Source organism: Schistocerca gregaria, chromosome 10 (genome assembly GCF_023897955.1).
Source record: "Schistocerca gregaria isolate iqSchGreg1 chromosome 10, iqSchGreg1.2, whole genome shotgun sequence".
Taxonomy (NCBI): Eukaryota; Metazoa; Arthropoda; class Insecta; order Orthoptera; family Acrididae; genus Schistocerca; species Schistocerca gregaria.
The window spans coordinates 150,119,416-150,142,292 of NC_064929.1; the positions used below are offsets into that span (position 1 = coordinate 150,119,416).

A 22,877-nucleotide genomic window follows, 5' to 3' on the forward strand; every position below is an offset into this window, starting at 1 on the left:
GTCAGAGGAATGATATAGGATTTGGGCTGGAAATCATTAAAAGAAAGGCGTTGTTCGTTGTGACGGAATCTTATCACGAAATTCCAGTCACCAACTTTCTCCTCCAAATGCGAAAATATTTGTTGACACCGACCTACATAATGAACGATTTCCGCGCGCTATACGAGATTGGAATAACAGAATTGTGAGGGTGGTTCGATGAACCCTCTGCCAGGCAATTAAATGTGATTTGCAGATGCTTATCGCCAAGCGTGAACGTGATTGTGCGTGGTTTTTCTTCAATTCTTGATGTAGATGTGCAGAATACCTAATAATAAATCAATCGGAAGTATATTTACAATCTGCACCCGATATTTTTATAGACAGATACGTTGATGTTTTTTCCGTTGATATATCGACACTTTAATATATCGAGGGACGAAATGATATATTTTTTAAATATAGATATATCGGGTTCTTGATATTTTTAAAAATATCAGTAGTCTTAGGCACAAGTGTTTCGGAGCACATCGTTCAGCGCACATTGCCCAACACGAGGCTCTATTGGCAGGCCACTACTACGTCTTTCCACGTTCGCACTAAGCTTAATGATAATGAGTACCAGATCATGCAGACTGACCGTCGATCGCTGGAAACGTGTCGCCTAATCGGACTGATCGCGTTTCTTGTCACGCCATGTCCATGCTCGTGTCCCTTATTGCGCTATGGACGACATTCGCCTGGGCTTCCGAGAAACCTGTGGTACTAACGAAAGGTACCATGGCATCTGTGCTCTACGCTAACACTTCCGCATTCCATTTGTATCCTTTCATGCTTGACGTCTTCCCCGATGGCTATGCCATCTGCAGCAACTGTCCGTGCCACCAGGCCTCAATCGTTCATTCGTTTAAGAAATCGTTGGCGCAAGCGCATCGTACAAACATACCGTCATTTGTCGATCGAAGAGATTCTCTTGTGGACGACATAGTAATAAGCATGTCTGTTCTAGAGGGAGAACAGACAGTTGGAAACAAGTCGCCAGGTCCGGATGGAATCTCAGTTAGGTTTTACAAGTACTCTACGGCACTGGTTCATTTATCTTGCATTTATCGCGATCCTCTCGCGCGACGTGAAGTCCCAAACTCCCATTTACAGGGTGGTCCATTGATAGCGACTGGGCCAAATATCTCACGAAATAAGCATCAAACGAAAGAAACTACAAAGAACGAAACTCGTCTAGCTTGAAGGGGGAAACCAGATGGCGCTATGGTTGGCCCGCTAGATGGCGCTGCCATAGGTCAAACGGATATCAACTGCGTTTTTAAAAATAGGAACCCCCATTTTTTTTTTACATATTCGTGTAGTACGTCCACACTTCAATGAAAAACGATTTTTGGACGGACAGATAGGCAACAAAGTTAAGTATGAGGGCACCGTTTTTACCGATTCAAGTATGGAACCGTAAAAACGATACTATAAGAAAATAGAGGAAGTGATGTACTTGTGTGATTCAGGTCGGTCAAGGGATGATAAAAGAGAAGGGAACTGAATTGAACAGTTTGATTGTAGTTCTAAAATGGCTCTGAGCACTATGGGACTCAACTGCTGTGGTCATCTGTCCCCTAGAACTTAGAACTACTTGAACATAACTAACCTAAGGACATCACACACACCCATGCTCGAGGCAGGATTCGAACCTGCGACCGTAGCAGCAGCGCGGCTCCGGACTGGAGCGCCTAGAACCGCACGGCCAGGTTGTATTTCTTATGGCAACCATACAAAGAACGCACGCTTTCTGTCTCTGTATGTAGCCACAGCTAGTTATAAAAAACATAAAAACGGCCGTTAGCCAGTTTGCTGTATCTGTTTCTTCGTGTTCATTCCTTCCACTCGTTATCGGACCAAATCACGGCCGTTAGACGATTAGACTGTATAGGTTTTAACTTCCTGTATGTAGCGGCTAAGTTTGGGCACGATCAGTTAGCATCTCGGCTTACGTAAAGAAACGAGAATTAGTCTCTCTCTTTCCCTCCCAACTATCGCGTGAGCAAGGACCTTGTCTCAGTAATCGCGGACTGGCTCATAGATACGATCGCCGCTGCGTGTGGCGTCACACAGCCGCGGCTAGAAGCTGCGCCCAAGGCGACGCGGAAGAGAAATGGCCAGTCAGAGGCGAATATTCCAGGCTTAGCCCACACGACCCAGCAAGACCATAGCTAACCACGCCTACACATCCTTGGACCGAACCATCGTCGTTATTCGCTCCACAGCACTTTGCATCTTTGTAGTGCTACATTTTCAGTGGGCTGCGATATCCAGACCGTAGCAGTCGCGCGGTTCCGGACTGAGCGTCTAGAACCGCTAGACAACCGCGGCCGGCAGACAATAGTCACCACGATTCCTGAGGATCTCCTAAACCTTACAAATCTCTGTGCAAGGCTCTTAATACGACCAGAGAAACTGGTACACCTGCCTAATATCGTGTAGGGTTCCCGCGATCACGCAGAAGTGCCGCAACACGACGTGGCATAGGCTCAACTAACGTCTGAAGTAGTGCTGGAGGGAACTAATACCATGAATCCTGCAGGGTAGTCCATAAATCCTGCAGTATACGAAAGGGGGTGGGGGAGATTGCTGAACAGCACGATACAAAGCATCACAGACGTGCTCAGTAATGTTCATGTCTGGGGTGTTTGGCGGCCAGCAGAAGTATCTAAACACTGATGAGTGTTTCTGGAGCCACTCTGTACCAATACTGGATGTGTGGCGGGATCGCATTGTGCTGCTGGAATTGATCAAGTCTGTCGGAATGCACAATGGACATGAATGGATTCGCGCGATCAGACAGGATGCTTACGTACGTGTCACCTGTCAGAGTCGTATCTAGATGTATCAGAAGACCCATAATACTCCAAATGCACCTACCCCATACCATTACAGAGCGTCCATGAGCTTGAACAGTCCCCTGCTGACATGCAGGGACCATGGATACATGAGGTTGTCTCCATATCTGTACACGTCCATCTGCTCGATACACTTTTGAACGAGACTCGTCCGGCCAGGCTGTGTGTTTCCAGTCATCAACAGTCCCACGTCGGTGTTGACGGGCCCAGGGAAGGTTCAAATTCAAATGGCTCTGAGCACTATGGGACATAACATCTGAGGTCATCAGTCCCCTAGAACTTAGAACTACTTAAACCTAACTAACCTAAGGTCATCACACAGAACCATGCCCGAGGCAGGAATCGAATCTGCGACCGTAGCAGCAGCGCGGTTCCTGACTGAAGCGCCTAGAGCCGCTCTTCCACAGCGGCCGGCCCTATTCCTATGAATTGCTGAGTGATTATTTAAAAAAAACTTTTACGTGAACATCAGGTAAACAAACGAAGTACATATCCTATTGTATTAGGGTTTTATACAGGGTGTTCGGAAATTCCCGTTACATACTTCTAGGACTTGTAGAGGGGAGTTATTACATAATATTTCAAGCAGGAACCCAGTCCGGAATCGTATCTTTTCCGTTCTACAGAGGTTCCATATCAGATGCATAACGCGTCCACGTGTGCTGAGGGAAAGAGAAAAGTCTCGGAACTGCTTGTTCTGGCATGCAACAGAGTAGACAGGATCATGTGCCGCTGGCTGTCCGTCAAGATATATGGGTCCATCGCGATGGTGCACCAGCTCACTTCCGACGTGTGCTTTGGAGACATCTCAACAGACGATATGGTGAAAGATGTATAGGCCGAGAGAGTCCAATGGCGAGGCCACCTCCATCACTGGATGTAACTCCTGTGGACTAGTGTTTGCGGGGTCTTATGTGAAGTTAAATTTACGCGACTCCTGTACAGACAGAAGAAGATCTGCTGGCACGAGATGTGGCCACTGCACTAGGAGCTGAAGAGACGTAAGGTGGGATGGAGAGCATGTACCAGAACATGCTTCGTACGTACGATGTGTGAAACAACATTGGTGGTGGCCACATCAAGCCGCTGTTGTAATGCATCGGTACTGTTCTTTACGTACAGTATGCTGGGTTCATTTATGTTTTGGAATAATGTATTCCTACTGAAAATATTATGTACTTACTCCCCTTTACAAGTCGTAGAAGTTCGTAACAGGCATTTTCAAAAAATGTTCAAATGTGTGTGAAATCTTATGGGACTTAACAGCTAAGGTAATCAGTCTCTAAGCTTACACACTACTTAACCTAAATTATCCTAAGAATAAACAAACAAACACACACACACACACACACACACACACGAGGGAGGACTTGAACCTCCGCCGGGACCAGACGCACAGCAGGAATTTTCGAACGACGTTTATAATCATATAGAGTAGATGTTCTTGCAAAATACTGTGTCTTACTTTTATCTGCGATAGTGATGTAGGCCGAAAAAATGAATTAAAATTTTTACTACTGTCAGGAATCGTACTCAGGTCTCCTCCATAATAGTTATCTCCACTGTCCATAGCGCTATACGAGGGGCGTTGGAAAAGTCCGTGCGATGTTTGTGATAAACCTTTTTTATTTTTTGACATAGTCTCCTTTTAGACTTACGCACTTCGTCCAACGCTGTTTATTGATCACTTCCGAATAATAGGAACTATCCAGGTCTGCAAAATAGCTATAGTTGCTGCAATCACCTCCTCGTTTGAATAAAATCTTTGTCCCGCCAGCTATGTCCTCAAATTGCGCAACAAGTAGTAGTCAAAGGGAGCCAAGTCTGGAGAATAGGGGAGATGTGAAACGAGTTGGAATCCTATTTCCATTAATTTTGCGACCACAACTGCTGAGGTGTGTGCTGGTGCACTGTCGTGATGAAAAAGGTATTTTTTTTGCGGTCCAATCGCAGGCGTTTTTCTTGCAGTTCGGTTTTCAAACGGTCAAATAACAATGAATAATATACACCTGTAATGCTTTTACCCTTTTTCAAATAGTTGATGAGGATTATCCCTCGCGAATCCCAAAAGACAGTGGCCATAACTTTTCCGGCCTAAGGAATGGTCATCGCCTTTTTTGGTGCAGATTCTCCCTTGGTAACCCATTGTTTAGACTGTTCTTTGGCCTCAGGAGTACAGTAATGTATCCATGTTACATCCACAGTGACGAAACGACGCTTAAAGTCCTGTGGATTCTTTCTGAACAGCTACAAATCATCCTTGCAACACTTCACTCGATTCCGTTTTTGGTCAAGCGTGAGCAATCGCGGAACCCAGCTTGCGGATAGCTTTCTCATGTCCAAACGTTTATGCAAACTATTATGTACCCATTCATTCGAGGTTCCCACAGCACTAGCAATCTCACGCACCTTAACTCTTTAGTCATCTATCACCATATCATGGATTTTATCTGTGGTTTCTGGAGTCGTAACCTCCACAGGGCGTCCAGAACGTTAAGCATAATTTTTGCCCATATGGCCACTCCGAAAATTTTGAAAGCACTTATAAACTGTTCTAACCGAAGGTGCAGAGTCACCGTAATGTTTATCAAGCTTCTCTTTAGTCTCCTGAGGCGTTTTGCCTTTCATAAAGTAATGTTTAATCACCACACGAAATTGTTCTTCGCCAATTTTTTGACAATCACTCGACTTCCTGGATTCACACGAATGCAAACACAAAGAAATAGACCAATATGGCTGAAACTTGGTGTGCGCTCTTTCCAAAGATGCTACTAACCAAACATGACAGGATGACCATAGCATTTACGAAAAGACTATGTAACATCAATATGACCGTACTCTAAAGCTGTTTTTGTAATGCCATTTAGCCTGAAGATGAGGTATTCCTTCGAAACATGTCTATAAATAAATGAGTAATATAATAGTTGAGAAAGTTTGTGACTGGTAGCGGTAATTTAAAAAAAAATCTTTACATATTTCTTGAGACAATCACGGTCAAACAAGAGTCAAAATGATATTTATTAATTAAAATATGATACTGCGTGAAGAGTTTGACAGAGCACTGAAAGACCTAAGTCGAAACTAGACCGCGGGAGTAGACAACATTCCATTAGAACTACTGACGGCCGTGGGAGAGCCAGTCCTGACAAAACTCTAACATCTGGTGAGCAAGATGTATGAGACAGGCGAAATACCCTCAGACTTCAAGAAGAATATAATAATTACAATCCCAAAGAAAGCAGGTGGTGACAGATGTGAAAATTACTGAACTATCAGTTAAAAAAGTCACTGCTGCGAAATACTAATACGAATTCTTTACAGACGAATGGAAAAACTAGTAGAAGCCGACCACGGGGAAGATCAGTTTTGATTCCGTAGAAATATTGGAATACGTGAGGCAATACTGAACCTACGACTTATCTTCGAAGATAGATTAAGGAAACGCAAGCCTACGTTTCTAGCATTTGTATACTTAGAGAAAGCTTTTGACAATGTTGACTGGGATACTCTCAAATTCTAAAGGTGGCAGGGGTAAAATACAGGGAGCGAAAGGCTATTTACAATTTGTACAGAAACCAGATGGCAGTTATAAGAGTCGAGGGGCATGAAAGGGGAGCAGTGATTGGGAAGGGATTGAGACAATGTTGTAGTCTCTCCCCGATGTTATTCAATCTGTATATTGAGCAAGCAGTAAAGGAAACAAAAGAAAAAAATCGGAGTAGGTATTAAAATCCATGGAGAAGAAATAAAAACTTTGAGATTCGCGGATGCCATTGTAATTCTGTCAGAGACAGCAAAGGACTTGGAAGAGCAGTTAAACGGAATGGACAGTGTCTTGAAAGGAGAATATGAGATGAACATCAACAAAAGCAAAACGAGGATAATGGAATGCAGTCAAATTAAATCGGGTGATGCTGAGGGAATTAGATTATGAAATGAGACGCTTAAAGTAGTAAAGGAGTTTTGCTATTTGGGGAGCAAAATAACTGATGATGGTCGAAGTAGAGAGGATATAAAAGGTAGACTGGCAAAGGCAAGGAAAGCATTTCTAAAGAAGAGAGATTTGTTAACATCAGGTATAGATTTAAGTGTCAGGAAGTCGTTTCTGAAAGTATTTGTATGGAGTATAGCCACGTATGGAAGTGAAACATGGACGATAAATAGTTTGGACAAGAAGAGAATAGAAGCTTTCGAAACCTGGTGCTACAAAAGAATCTGAAGATTGGATGGGTAGATCACATAACTAATGAGTAGGTATTGACTAGAATTGGAGAGGAGAGAAATTTGTGTCACAACTTGACTAGAAGAAGGGATTGGTTGGTAGGACATATTTTGAGGCGTCAAGGGATAACCAATTTAGTATTGGAGGGCAGCGTGGAGGGTAAAAATCGTAGAGGGAGACCAAGAGATGAATACACTAAGCAGATTCAGAAGGATGTAGGCTGCAGTAGGTACTGGGAGATGAAGCTTGCACAGGATAGATTAGCATGGAGAGCTGCATCAAACCAGTCTGTGGACTGCAGACCACAACAACAACAACAACAACAACAACAATTATAACATCGGTACAAATACGTCGATAACTTATGAGACACTTTGTGCTGGAAATACGAGTTACAGTTTGTAATTTATGATTAAAACGCAACCTTTTTGATTTATGAAACTTCCTGACAGATTAAAACTGTGTGCCGGACCGAGACTCGAACTCGGGACCTTTGCCTTTTGCGGGCAAGTTCTCTACCAACTTAGCCACCCAAGCACGACTCATGCCCCGTCCTCACAGCTTTACTTCTGCCAGTACCTCGTCTCCTACCTTGCAAACTTTACAGAAGCTCTCCTGCGAAGCTTGCAGAACTAGCACTCCTGAAAGAAAGGATATTGCGGAGACATGGCTTAGCCACAGCCTGGGGGAGGTTTCCACAATGGGATTTGATTTATGTACGAACTGCATTCTGTTTAGTTTTTATTTTCTGTTTACTTTGTTTCTGGTACTGTATTTCGTTTGGTGCCACCAACACCGACTCAAAAGAATGCCTCGGAGCTTGTTCGTGACGTCACGTCAGCTAGGCACGGCAGACGCCAGGTTGTGTTGCAGGCATACTCATAATGGTGGTGTCTCCCTCTCTGACACAGGAAAATGAGAAACTGTTGGCGGTAGTTGACCAACACACATTGTTCTGAGAGATTTCTGAAATCAATTAATTGTGCAGTTCATTACACTTCTTAACAAATAGTGTACTCCTGAACTTAAATTCCCACCTGTTTTGAGGATTGACATACAAAAACAACTTCACGGTCCAGCAGCAACAGAATTCCTGCTTCTTTACCTTATTTGTACATCTGAGGAAATTACGTTTGTACTGAGTTGCTTTCACAAGAAGCTGTGAACATATCGGTGCTCTTCTTTAGATATCTTGGTTGACTATGGAGTGTGGAGCACTGAATGTTAATGAAATATCTTGCGATTGTAAACGTTGAGGGAGAGGGTGGAGGACAGAATAAGAGGCAAAAGAGAGATACATGTTTTATCAAAAAAAAATTTATAAGATAAAGTTTCTCCTTTCAGTTGCAAGAGGGGAATATTTTCTTTTCTATTGTGCATGTTTAAAAAAGTATAAGCTCAGCAGTATTTTCGACTCGCATTCCGGAGGACGACGGTTCAATTCCGCGTCTGGCCATCCTGAGTTAGGTTTTCCGTAATTTCCCTAAACCGCTCCAGGCAAACGCCGGGATGATTCCTTTGAAAGGGCACTGCCGACTTCCTTCCCCGTCCTTCCCTAATCAGATGAGACCGATGACCTCGCTGTCTGGTCTCCTTCCCCGAAACAACCGACCAACAAGTATTTTCGATGTATGAAGCTATTTTGTTTCCTATTTAGAATTCCTTTCGTTGAAAACGACTGTAATCTAATGACTGGCAACAGTTGGACATTTACACATGTAAATTAGTTCACATTTCCAGTGACGATGTCAAACGAAAATAAATAAATAAATAAATAAAAGAAACGAGTTAATTGTAAGGGGTTGGGGTAAGTTTCGATAACGAAATGGATCAAGTAAATATAGTTACTTGACTAAAATTTCCACAGCTTGGAATGGGGTAAAGCATCTCATATTGATCTACGTTTGTTTCGACAGGCTTCTGTAATACAGAACTATGATCTTCATTTGTATCTTTACGATAGTAAGAAAATCTTTCATCTAAATAAAACTGCAGAATCCAAAACAATACCAAACATTTTGTCCAAAAAATAAGAGATTTATGGTGATAAGCACGCCCAAGCGTTTCTGCCTGCAACAGACGTGGCGTTCGCCGTGCCTAGCTGACGTGACGTCACCAACAAGCGCCGAGGCCTTCCTTTGAGTCGGTGTTGGTACCACATGCCTGGGAAGCTAGGGCATAGCCACGTGTGGTAAACTAACATACGCAAACAGCGACAAACGTCGGTAAGCCCCTGCACATCAGCAACACTGACTGGCAACTACCAGCTGCTACTAGAGCCGATCAACAGGCCACAGCAGGGACACCGACCGGCTCGCCCACTGGCGCACAAACACGCTGCCAACATTCCCTCACACTGTGTCTCCGGTATATGACCTATCGGACACAAGATCGATAACTGTTGCAGGTTGCTGACGCTGAACGAGGACTCCGCAGCAGCACCCAGCGCCAGCCGCCGAGCAGCACAACGCCAAGGTATCGACAAGCATGATACCCACTATTAACAAAGCCTATCCTTGCACAACCTATCGCAGGCAGCAAGACAACCGCTACTGCTCTTACCACCCGACCTAACTATCGCAGAGGTTTCTTTCCCTTGGCTCTTGCCCTGGCACTTTTTCTCCTCTGCCCTTAAAACCGCTACCCTTCGTCAGATTTCGACCAATCTATCTCCAGATGAGCGCGTATTAATGGTTAATCCTAACCAGACGTACGCAAACATCGCAGTACCCACATCCTGCGACACCTCACTTTAGTGAATACTAACCCTTTATGCAGAGACGGCGGTAGACCTTTTGTGTTGGCCATCATGCCGGTGTGGGCGTGGAGGGGCTCCACCTCCTTTTTTTTACATCCCTGGGAAAACCCATTTGTTCGCTCGAAATGTAACCCGCATCAAACAGGGAAGAGAGGCGCAGCGGTGGCTCACCGTGGCAGGCGCGGTGCACCCAGTAGTAGCAGAAGTCGACGCCGACGAGCGCCAGGTACCACGTGGCCGGGGAGTCCCACGGCAGGTCCAGCAGGCGCCAGCGCTCGTACAGGCTCACGTACGCCCAGTGCTCGGCTCCGCGGAACACCAGCCTGTGGGCAGAGAGCCGCGGGTCACTGCCTCGCACCTACCCCTAGCTGGGCCACACCGTCTGACAAACAGACTGAGGCACTCACAAGGCATGGCCGGTTTACTATCGTAGCCCCAAATAAGCATGTTCTTTGAGAATTTTTTTTCTTGGCACGTGTTATACATTACTGGCCATTAAAATTGCTGCACCAAGAAGGAATGCAGATGATAAACGGGTATTCAAATGGTTCAAATGGCTCTGAGCACTATGGGACTTAACATCGATGGTCACCAGTCCCCTAGAACTTAGAACTACTTAAACCTAACTAGCCTAAGGACATCACACAACACCCAGTCATCACGAGGCACAGAAAATCCCTGAACCCGCCGGGAATCGAACCCGGGAACCCGGGCGTGGGAAGCGAAAACGCTACCGCACGACCACGAGATGCGGACAAACGGGTATTCATTGGACAAATATACTATACGAGAACTGACATGTGATTACATTTTCATGCAATTTGGGTGCATACATACTGAGAAATCAGTAGTCAGAACAACCACCTGTGGCCGTAATAACGGCCTTGATACGCCTGGGCATTGAGTCAAACAGAGCTTGGATGGCGTGTACAGTTACAGCTGACCATGCAGCTTCAACACGATACCACAGTTCATCAAGAGTAGTGACTGGCGTATTGTGACGAGCCAGTTGCTAGGCCACCATTGACCGGACGTTTTCAATTGGTGAGAGATCTGGAGAATGTGCTGGCCAGGGCAGCAGTCGAACATTTTCTGTATCCAGAAAGGCCCGTACAGGACCTGCAACATGCGGTCGTGCATTATCCTGCTGAAATGTAGGGTTTCGCAGGGATCGAATGAAGGGTAGAGCCACGGGTCGTAACACATCTGAAATGTAACGTCCACTGTTCAAAGTGCCGTCAATGCAAACAATAGGTGACGGAGACGTGTAACTGATGGCACCCCATAACATCACGCCAGGTTATACCCCGGTATGGTGATGACTAATACACGCTTGCAATGTGCGTTCACCGCGATGTCGCCAAACACGGATGCTACCAACATGATGCTGTAAACAGAACCTGGATTCATCCGAAAAGTGTTTTGTCATTCGTGCACCCAGGTTCGTCGTTGAGTAAACCATTGCAGGCGCTCCTGTTTGTGATGCAGCGTCAAGTGTAACCGCAGCCACGGTCTCCGAGCTGATAGTCCACGCTGGTGCAAACGTCGTCGAACTGTTCAAGCAGATGGTTGAAGAAATGCGCAACGATACTATCAGAAATGAGACTTTTACTCAAAGACAATAATTACACTCATGTCACCGCGATTTACGATGGCCCCCTCTTCGGATCAAAGGGCAGGCCAGTCAAGTCGAATATCTCTCGCTCCAAGAGATCCTCCAGCTGCACTGTTCGACTCGGTAGTGCTGCCAGTTTTAAAGATTTGGGAAAGTGCGAGCAGGACTCACGCACCAAGGGTTCAGCACAAACTTAATTACGTATAGACATGGTCCATCAAGTCGGACATACATACAGACATCCGACATACATACATACAGACATATGACATACAGACATGCATGAGTACATACAGGCAGCAAAAGAGATCCTGTAAGGATTGCAATTGAGATATGGAACCTAAAAAAGGAAGTTTGGGCCGAATTCATCCCTGAAAAGACGCAGATGAGGAAGGAGTACAGTGTTACGGTGACACTGAACAATGGGTGTACCATGTTCAAAGATTTCGAGTTGGGTACGTACGTTGAACGCTACAGTTGCCCAGACCACAGCACGTGGACCACCAAAGAGATGAAGTTTGTCCATGATTGGCGTCAGAAAGAGTGTCTAACATGATCATTTTGGTGGTCCGGGCGTTATAGTATGCTGGCGCATTTGTTGCATGGGCCTCTTGAGCTTCAGATCTTTGAAGACTCAACACCTGCCGGTAACTGTTATTGCGGCATTGTACTATTTTGCAATGCGCATCTTTTCAGGCGGTGTATTCGGCTCTGATTTCATTTTTGTGGATGGCAACTCGCGACTTTATTTAACTCCACAGGTGGAGCAGCTCTTGGAACGTTACGCTGTTCGACGTATGGCGTGGCCTTAAATCCCATTAGAACACGTGTGTAATACTTTGGGACTACATACTGCAGCACGTTCATCCAGCTTTTATCAAGCGTGATGGTGGAGGAATGCAACGCCCTACCACAATAACTCTTTATTAATCTTGAGATCCACATGGGAACTGGTTGCACAGGGTGCATTTCCGCGCCTCATGTTCTCACATTCTATTGAGAACCATGATCCGCTACTGTAACTCTTGGTAGCTGGAGTGTAATTGTTGTCTTTGAGTAAAATTGTCATTTCGGTTCGTCTCATAGCGTAATTTTTTCAGCTACCACCTATACTGTACTGTAGAAGTCCTTTCTATGTATGATCTACGGATCATCGATCTGAGTTTCTTGGCAGTGACAGATCATGCGAAAATTACTTTCGACTCAACGACTTTCACACTAGTGTAGAATGTTGACGGGAATGAGCGTACAACTCTCCTGCGGAATTCTCCAGACATTAACATCTACCGATCTTATCCCGGTAAGAATAACTTACTGAGTTCTAAGAGGGGTGTTCAGTAAGTAATGTAACACTTTGTTCTAGGCCAGTTTCGGTTGGAAAAAAATATGCGAAATTTGTTGTGCGTCATTGTAGAATATTCCCGTTTCAGTCCCAGGCTGTACGTAGCCTTCAAAATGACATCTGAGGTGCAGATAACTATAACTGATTTTCTTTTGGCGGAAAACCAGAGTATCGCAGATATTCATAGGCACTTACAGAATGTCTACGGAGACCTACCAGTAAAAAAAAGAAGCACTGCGAGTTGTTGGGCGAGGCACCTGTCACGATCTTAACAAGGTCACGAGCATGCCGGCCGCCGCATACAGCTCTGACTCCTGCAATGTTGGAACGTGCATACACTCTCATTCGAGGTATTGGCCCAATAAAGGATGCACTTGGCCGGAGAAAGTGGATGATGGAGAGGTTATTGACGGAGCAAGACGTTGACTCCGATAAACACTACTGGCCATTAAAATTGCTACACCACGAAGATGAGGTGCTACAGACGCGAAATTTAACCGACAGGAAGATCATGCAGTGATACGCAAATGATTAGATTTTCAGAGCATTCACACAAGGTTGGCGCCGGTGCCGACACCTACAGCGTGATGACATGAGGAAAGTTTACAACCAATTTCTCGTACACAAACAGCAGTTGACCGACGTTCGTGATGAAACATTATGGTGATGCATACCATCAAGTTCCCGACCTTGACAAAGGTCGGATTGTAGCCTATCACGATTGCGGTTTATCGTATCGCGACATTGCTGCTCGCGTTGGTCGAGATCCAATGACTGTTAGCAGAATATGGAATCGGTGGGTTCAGGAGGGTAATACGGAACGCCGTGCTAGATCCCAACGGCGTCGTATCACTAGCAGTAGAGATGACATGCATCTTATCTGCATGGCTGTAACGGATCGTACAACCACGTCTCGATCCCCGAGTCAACAGATGGGGACGTTTGCAAAACAACAACCATCTGCATGAACAGTTCGACGACGTTTACAACAGCATAGACTATCAGCGCGGAGACCACGGCTGCGGTTACCCTTCAAGCTGGATCACAGACAGGAGCGCCTGCAATGGTGTACTCAACGACGAACCTGGGTGCACGTATGACAAAACGTCATTTTTTCGGATGACGCCAGGTTCTGCTTACAGCATCGTGATGGTCGCATCCGTGTTTGGCGACATTGCGGTGAACGCACATTCGATGCGTGTATTCGTCATCACCAGACTGGCGCATCACCCGGCGTGATGGTACGCGGTGCCATTGGTTACACGTCTCTGTCACTTCTTGTTCGCATTGACGGCACTTTGAACAGTGGACGTTACATTTCAGATGTGTTATGACCCGTGGCTCTACCTTTCATTCGATCCCTGCGAAACCCTACATTTCAGCAGGATAATGCACGACCGCATGTTGCAGGTCCTGTGCGGGCCTATCTGGATACAGAAAATGTTCGATTGCTGCCCTGGCCATCACATTCCCAGATCTCTCAGCAACTGAAAACGTCTGGTCAATGGTGGCCGAGCAACTGGCTCGTCATAATACGCCAGTCACTACTCTTGATGAACTGTGGTATCGCCTTGAAGCTGCATGGGCAGCTGTACCTGTACACGCCATCCAAGCTCTGTTTGACTCAATGCCCCGGCGTATCAAGGCCGTTATTACGGCCAGAGGTGGTTGTTCTGAGTACTGATTTCTCAGGATGTATGCACCCAAATTGCGTGTAAATGTAATCACATGTCAGTTCTAGTATAATATATTTGTCCAATGAATTCCCCTTTTATCATCTGCATTTCTTCTTGGTGTAGCAATTTTAATGGCCAGTAGTGTATATTAGTAGAGTGGTACCATACAGGCCAGTAACGTAGCGTAAGGCCGCCGCACTGAACTCTATGTTGAAAAACTGGAGTTTTGTATCCATAAGAGTGGGGAAAATATTATGTATTGGAATCCTGAATAAAACCAACATGCCGTCAGAAAAAAAAAGTGTGTTTCATTTCTTATTGAACGCCCGTCGTATATGCTAGGAAGCTGTAAAAGCAAGCCACAAACGTGATCCGATACTCGGTAATCTCTTATTTTGTTGGTAATTGAAAGTGCGGAGTGTTGGCCGTAAGCAGCAGGTGGGGTGGGGGAGATGGTAGTGCTGATCTCCGCCGCTGTGTGCGCCCGTTACGTAACCGGGCACCTTGCGTGTCCTGTGACCCGGGACGACGACGAAGGCCGCCAGGGGCGCTGCTTTACGTAAGGTCTACACCTGGAGCTGGAACGAACTGGAGTCTGGAGGCTCGCCAGCGTGCGGCGTGTCCCGCTGGCTCCTCCGGGGCGACGGACGACGGATGTGCGCGGGACCGGTTAGCCGCTGCTGGATTAGGCATTAGGCTGTTGCTAAGCGACTCGCCACTAGCCGACTTTTCGAAGGCCGGCAGCCTCACCTTATGTAAAGGCACACCTCCACCAGTCTCTCGCTATCCGCTCTGCTGGACTAGTTTCGCGATATTCTCGCTGCCACGTATATGGCGACCAAAATCCATGCTCTATGGTTGGCGGTTATTGCTGAAATAACCGGTTTTTCGGTTATAGTGTTTCTTTTCCACACCAGTATAGCCTGACTTAAAATAACCGATTTTCGTTTTATTTCTATTGTTTCCTAGAGTAAATGTAGAAAGCTGACAAAGACTGTAAAATTTTGCCTCAATTTCGAGATACATAGAACCAAAATATTATGTTGTTGTGGTCTTCAGTTCTGAGACTGATTTGACGCAGCTCTCCATGCTACTTTATCCTGTGCAAGCTGCTTCATCTCACAGTACGTACTGCAACCTACATCCTTCTGAATCTGCTTAGTGTATTCATCTCTTGGTCTCCCTCTACGATTTTTACCTTCCACGCTGTCCTCCAGTACTAAATTGGTGATCCCTTGATGCCTCAGAACATGTCTTACCAACCGATCCCTTCTTCTAGTCAAGTTGTGCCACAAACTTCTCTTCTCCCCAGTTCTATTCAGCACCTCCTCATTAGTTATATGATCTACCCATCTAATCTTCAGAATTCTGCTGTAGCACCACATTTCGAAAGCTTCTATTCTCTTCTTGTCCAAACTAGTTATCGTCCATGGTGGTTCAAATGACTCTGAGCACTAAACTTCTGAGGTCATCAGTCGCCTAGAACTTACAACTAATTAAACCTAACTAACCTAAGGACATCACACACATCCATGCCCGAGGCAGGATTCGAACCTGCGACTGTAACGGTCGCTCAGTTCCAGACTGTGGCGCCTAGAACCGCACGGCCACTCAGCCGGCAGTTATCGTCCATGTTTCACTTCCATACATGGCTATACTACATACAAATACTTTCAGAAACGACTTCCTGACACTTAAATCTATACTCGATGTTAACAAATTTCTCTTCTTGAGAAACGCTTTCCTTGCCATTGCCAGTCTACATTTTATATCCTCTCTACTTCGACCATCATCAGTTATTTTGCTCCCCAAATAGCAAAACTCCTTTACTACTTTAAGTGTCTCATTTCCTAATCTAATTCCCTCAGCATCACCCGACTTAATTCCACTACCAAAATATTAAATAGACAAATAAAAGAAAACTTAGTTTGTCCATCTTTTGCTGCTTTCATCGAAAGTGATAAGTGGTTGAATACTACAAAAAGGAAGACAGTATTTTCCTGTTCTACGAGGCGTGTTTTTTTAAGTAAGTACCGTTTTGAAATTTAAAAAAAAGACGTGCTAAGATATCTCCACAATTTTATTTTTACATGAAAGCCTGTAGCTTAATCTACGCACTGACGCCATTGCAGTCTGATTCTTCCTTGTTTACGTTGTGTACTGAGTGTTTAAGATGCCTCCGATAATCATGAGTCCCACCGACTGTGAAGCGCGGGCTGTTATAAGATTTCTTAGTTCTAAAGACCTGAAAGCGATCGGTATTCTTCATGAGATCTGTGCAGTTTCCGGAGAAAACATTATGAGTGATGGAATGGTAAGAAAGTGGGTGAGAGCATTTAAAGATGGCCGCACAAATGTGCATAATGAACAACGGAGTGGGCGTCCTTCGGTCGTTAAGGAGAGTTTGGTGCATGAAGTGGACAATAAGGTAAGAGAAAACAGATATCTTAGCACGCCTTTTTAAAACTTCAAAACGGTACTTGCTCAAAAAACACGCCTCGTAATTTTTTTCAATCTCTGCTCAAAAATCATATTGTAATAGAGGCTGATTACCACTATTTGGACATTACGTTGGACATTACGAATAGTCAGTGTTAAAGGATGATAACTGAGGTTAAGGAATTCTGTCTCTCACTCTCTCTCTCTCTCTCTCTCTCTCTCTCTCTCTCTCTCTCTCTCTCTCTCTCTCTCTCTCTCTCACACACACACACACACACACACACATTAATTTTTCCGTGTTCAAGTAATACAAGCTGATAAAGGTATAGAACGTAGACACAGGCAGAAGAAGAGCTACATTCTGTATTTATTGTAAATTATGAATGAATTATTGTTAAATTTTTAATCTATAACTGTTACCATAATTTCTCCCTCTGTTGTTATTTCATAGGAATGGCAGACATATGTTTAATCTTTTCAGCACATGAAGCATTGCACTCCCTTGCTACATCACTTCGTAAAAATATTTGCAGACTAGGGCTGGTGCCAGACTGCAGTACAGCGCGTGTCCGGCGCCGACAGCGAGAAACAACCGTGTAGACCAGATGGGGGCCAAGTCTCGCACATGCGTACCTCCATCCGCGACGCACGGCAACAGGGACATATTGTCTCAACGATGCAGTACCAATTCTTATGCAGTGTGTTTGTTGCTCGTTTCTGTAAGTTTTATTATGAAAACAGCACTGATAGCTTTTCCCGTCTTTTATAATACTACAATATTTCAAACCAATGTAAACTGATACAAACTACATTTTTTCCCCCCTTTTTTTTTTTTAAGTTCAAAAGGCTCTGAAAACTATGGGACTTAACATCTGACGTCATCAGTCCCCTTGAACTTAAAACTTCTAAAACCTAACTAACCGAAGGACATCACACACATCCATGCCCCAGGTAGGATTCGAACCTGCGACTGTAGTGGTCGCGCAGCTCCAGACTGAAGCAAGTAGAACCGCTCGGCCACTCTGGCCGGCCTAAGGAAACTGACACCATTAGCTCAATGGAACAACTAGATTTGTTGGGAGGAAAATGGCGAAGCAGGGTTTATTTGTTGAGAAAGTCAGTTGCCTTCGGTCACCACTATTCATATAGAAACACGCATCCACTTGTACCGCCTTGCACAGCAGTAGATTCGGCTTCCCTGCAACGCACAGCAGTCGGCTAGGTAGCGGGACAAACAGGCGCAAGTAACGGAGCAGGGTCCTTGAGGCGCTACACAACTTCGGCAGTTGCGATGGCCTGTCATTGGTTTCCGACTACGATGCTGAACTGAACTCCTGACTCTGGCCTGGCTATGGCGTTAACTGTCCCTTTATTGAGGTCTTTTGAGAATTTTCAGAATATGAGCAAATGCGTGATGGTTGCATGTGGTACAGCCAACCGAACTGAATTCAAAATACCGGTCGTGCGTTTATTTTAACTGATACTCTGAAAGCATGAAATAATACAGTAACGTTGACAAATTATCTATTCCCTTCGCAAATCAAGGCTTCGCAACAGGAGTGTGATCATATCATGATATCAAACGAAATTTGTAACGACTTGAGGATTTCTTGGTGTGTGTGTGTGTGTGTGTGGGGGGGGGGGGGGGGGGGGGAGAGTCGTCAACGATGTAAAGCAAGTTCAGGCGTACCTCAAGGACGGGTGCTGGGACCCTTCCTCCTTATCTTGTATACAGGGTGGTTAAGTGATCGTGACCGGGCCAAATATATCATGAAATAAGCGTCAAGGGAAAGAACTACAAAGAACGAAAATTGTCTAGACTGAAGGTGGAAACCAGATGGCGCTATGGTTGGCCCGCTAGATGGCTCTGCAATAGGTCAAACGAATATCAACTGCGTTTTGTTAAATAGGAACCCCCATTTTTATTACATATTCGTGTAGTACGTAAAGAAATAATGAATGTTTTAGTCGGACCATTTTTTTTTTCGCTTTGTGATAGATGGCGCTGTAATAGTCACAAACGTATAAGTACGTGGTATCACGTAACATTCCGCCAGTGCGGACGGTATTTACTTCGTGATACATTACCCGTGTTAGGTTAGGGTTAGGTTAGCGTTTTTTAACGTCCCATCGACAACGAGGTCATTAGAGACTGAGCGCAAGTTCGGGTTAGGGAAGGACGTGGAAGGAAATCGGCCGTGCCCTTTCAAAGGAACCATCCCGGCATTTGCCTGAAACGATTTAGGGAAATCGCGGAAAACCTACATCAGGATGGCTGGAGATGGGATTGAACCGTCGTCCTCCCGAATCCGAGTCCAGTGTACCCGTGTTAAAATGGACCGTTTACCAATTGCGGAAAAGGTCGATATCGATGTATGGCTATTGTGATCGAAATGCCCAACAGGCGTGTGCTATGTATGCTGCTCGGTATCCTGCATGACATCATCCAAGTGTCCGGACCGTTCGCCGGATAGTTACGTTATTTAAGGAAACAGGAAGTGTTCAGCCACATGTGAAACGTCAACCACGACCTGCAACAAATGATGATGCCCAAGTAGGTCTTTTAGCTGCTGTCGCGGCTAATCCGAACATCAGTAGCAGACAAATTGCGAGAATCGGGATTCTCAAAAACGTCGGTGTTGAGAATGTCTTAACATCGATTGCACTCGTACCATATTTCTGTGCACCAGGATTTGCATGGCGACGACCTTGAACGTCGTGTACAGTTCTGCCACTGCGCACGAGAGAAATTACGGGACGATGACAGATTTTTTGCACGCGTTCTATTTAGAGACGAAGCGTCATTCACTAACAGCGGTAACGTAAACCGTCGTAATATGCGCTATTGGGCAACGGAAAATCCACGATGGCTGCGACAAATGGAACATCACCGACCTTGGCGGGTTAATGTATGGTGTGCCGCATTATGGGAGGAAGTATAATTGGCCCCCATTTTATCGATGGCAATCTAAATGGTGCAATGTATGCTGATTTACTACGTAATGTCCTACCGATGTTACTACAACGTGTTACACTGCATGACAGAATGGCGACGTACTTCCAACAGGGTGGATGTCCAGCACATAGCCCGCGTGCGGCTGAAGCGGTATTGAATAGCATATTTCATGACACCCCCCCATGAACCATGGACCTTGCCGTTGGTGGGGAGGCTTGCGTGTCTCAGCGATACAGATGGCCGTACCGTAGGTGCAACCACAACGGAGGGGTATCTGTTGAGAGGCCAGACAAATGTGTGCTTCCTGAAGAGGGGCAGCAGTCACTAGATGGAGCTGCCACATATTTTAAATAGGAAGTCCCATTTTTATTACATATTGGTGTAGTACGTAAAGAAATATGAATGTTTCAGTTGGACCAGTTTTATCGCTTTGTGATAGATGCCTCTGTAATATTCACAAATGTATAAGTACGTGGTATCACATAACATTCCTCCAGTGGGGACTGTATTTTCTTCGTGATACATTACCCGTGTTAAAATGGACCGTTTACCAATTGCGGAAAAGGTCGATATCGTGTTGCTGTATGACTTTTGTGATCAAAATGCCCAACGGGCGTGTGCTATGTACGCTGCTCGGTATCCGTTGGACTACGACATCATCCAAGTGTCCGGACCGTTCGCCAGATATTTACGTTATTTACGGAAACAGGAAGTGTTCAGCCACATGTGAAACGTCAACCACGACCAGCAACAAATGATTATGCCCAAGTAGGTGTTCTAGCTGCTATCAATGGACCAACCTGTATTAACGACCCGCAGACAATAATGAACACAGAGTTCCTATAGACGTAGTTATCTGTAACGAAGAACAGTCTGAAATTTCAGGCGGATCTTAATGAGATTTCAGTGTGGTGCCGGTATCCCGGATCTGCCCGGGTGTCTCCAGACACGTCTTCAATGGTCATGGGCTCAATTCGAAACGGGACTACAACAGTCAATGAGATTCCAGGTCGAAGACCTGTCTGGAGACGCCCCGGATACCAATCTGACTGTGGCCCGAAATACGGCCTGACGATCTGGAGTGGTGGTGCTCCACGGCACGATTACAAGCACAGCGGTGCGTCGATGATATTCTACTCGCCGCTTTCTTGCCCTCCATGGCAAGCCATTCTGGGCTTACATTTCAGCAAGATAATACCTGCCCACACACGGCGAGAGTTTCTACTGCTTGTGACCGTGCTTTACAAACCCTGCCTTGGCCAGCAAGTTCACCGGATCTCTCGCCAATTGAAAACGTTTGGAGCAGCGCCCTCCAACCAGTTCAGGATTTTGACGGTCTAACAGCCCAAGTGGTCAGAATTTAGCACGATATTCCTCAGGAGGGCATCTAACAGCTCTGTCAATCCATTCCATGTCGGATAACTGCTTGCTTAAGGGCCATAGATTGATCAAAGCGTTATTGACTTGCTCAATGTGTGAACGTCTTTCTCTTGAATAAGTCATCCAGTTGTTCTGAAACAGTAATCATATGTTTTATTTGTACATGCACGTCTACCGATTTCCTTTCCATTCGGATGTTCCCTTCGTGGTGGTGCATCATTTTTTGTGAGAGCGTGATTTTGCAATCTCGATACTGCAATGTTAACCTCGCAATCTATAATCTTGTAACACTAATCTTGTAACCTAAACGTAGCATTCTCAACCTGACCTCCTTGCAATCACAGTCATGCTTCTTGTTATTGGAATATTAATCATTCCTTGTCGTTATTACAGTCTTAATCTGACAATATTAATCTCACTTTCTTAATTTCAGGATCTTCATCTTTTAATACCACTACAGACTAATTCTTCTTGCACTCTTAATTTTCAAATCGTTGTGTTGCTGTATGAATCTTGCCTTTTTTACAATTGCTACCTTTAATCTTGTAAAATAATATGTAATCTTAATGCAGCAACATTCACCTTGCAGTTGTAGTGTTATAATCACAATATTGTCATTTTAATCTAATCTTCTTTTCTTGTTCTTGCTATTATAATCTTTCAAGCATAATTTTACAATATTGATACAGCAATCTTAATATTGGAATCTTGATCTTGCAATTATAACCTTGCTCTCTTGTTCCTGGAATGTTAACATTAAACTTGAAATCTTTCTTTCGAAATTTCAGTATCGTAATCTTAATCTTGCGATCTTAACATTACGATCTTTACCTTTTCTTCTTAATCATGCAATCCTAATCTGGCTGTTAGTTACATGGCTAAATCTGACAAGCTCAACCTCTCAAGCTTAATTTTTCAGTCTTGCCTGCTTTTCTTCCAATTTTAATCTTGACGTACAAATCTTAGTCTTGTAAAAATCTTTATTTTGCAGTCTCAGACTTGTCCTGTAACCTTAATTTTTGAATCTGGGCCTTGCACTCCTCATAATGCTATTTTAACTTATAAACTCCATCATTCATTTACCATCTTGCAATCTTAATCCAGTAATTTTGCTGCGTTGTTATTTCTACTACACCGCTGGTCACAACTCTGGTCTTGCGAGTCCTCTGGCGTTTGCTTCCAGGTGCTGCGCTTTGCAGGAACGTCGCTTTTTTGAGATCCCCAAGCACGCACCTCACTGCGGACGTCCTGGAATTGGCCAGTCCTACTGGCTGGAGCCTGAGGTCAGGCCGCTGTCCCGGACGCCGATTACGTAACGAACGGGTTCTCCAGCCGCCGCCTGGAGAGTCTCCAGATGCTTCCAGCGCTCCTCCTGCGGTGGTGCGTGGTGCGCTGGCAACACACTCTTTCTATGCCACTTATAGCAGTACCTTTGGCGTGTCATCCGGATATTTTGACATCAGTCTGGATACGTTTCTTTATTTAAGTTTACTGACACTTAAGTACCGAACACTTAAAAGTGCCATAACCCGATTTCCCAGAAACTTCAGCCAGTGGAAGAGGGGCCAAAATAAGCGACACGTATCTCGGCTTATCAGTAGAACTCA

At 44.9% G+C, this 22,877-nt stretch overlaps 1 protein-coding gene across 1 annotated transcript in view; it reads right to left on the reverse strand.

The window, feature by feature from the left end:
- LOC126293599 (alkylglycerol monooxygenase-like) overlaps positions 1 to 22,877 on the reverse strand; it is a 192,438-nt gene that overhangs the window by 36,298 nt on the left and 133,263 nt on the right. Inside the window, exon 3 of the mRNA XM_049986878.1 lies at positions 10,034 to 10,185. Coding sequence (XP_049842835.1) covers positions 10,034 to 10,185 — 152 coding nt within the window. The remainder of the gene's footprint in view (positions 1 to 10,033; positions 10,186 to 22,877) is intronic.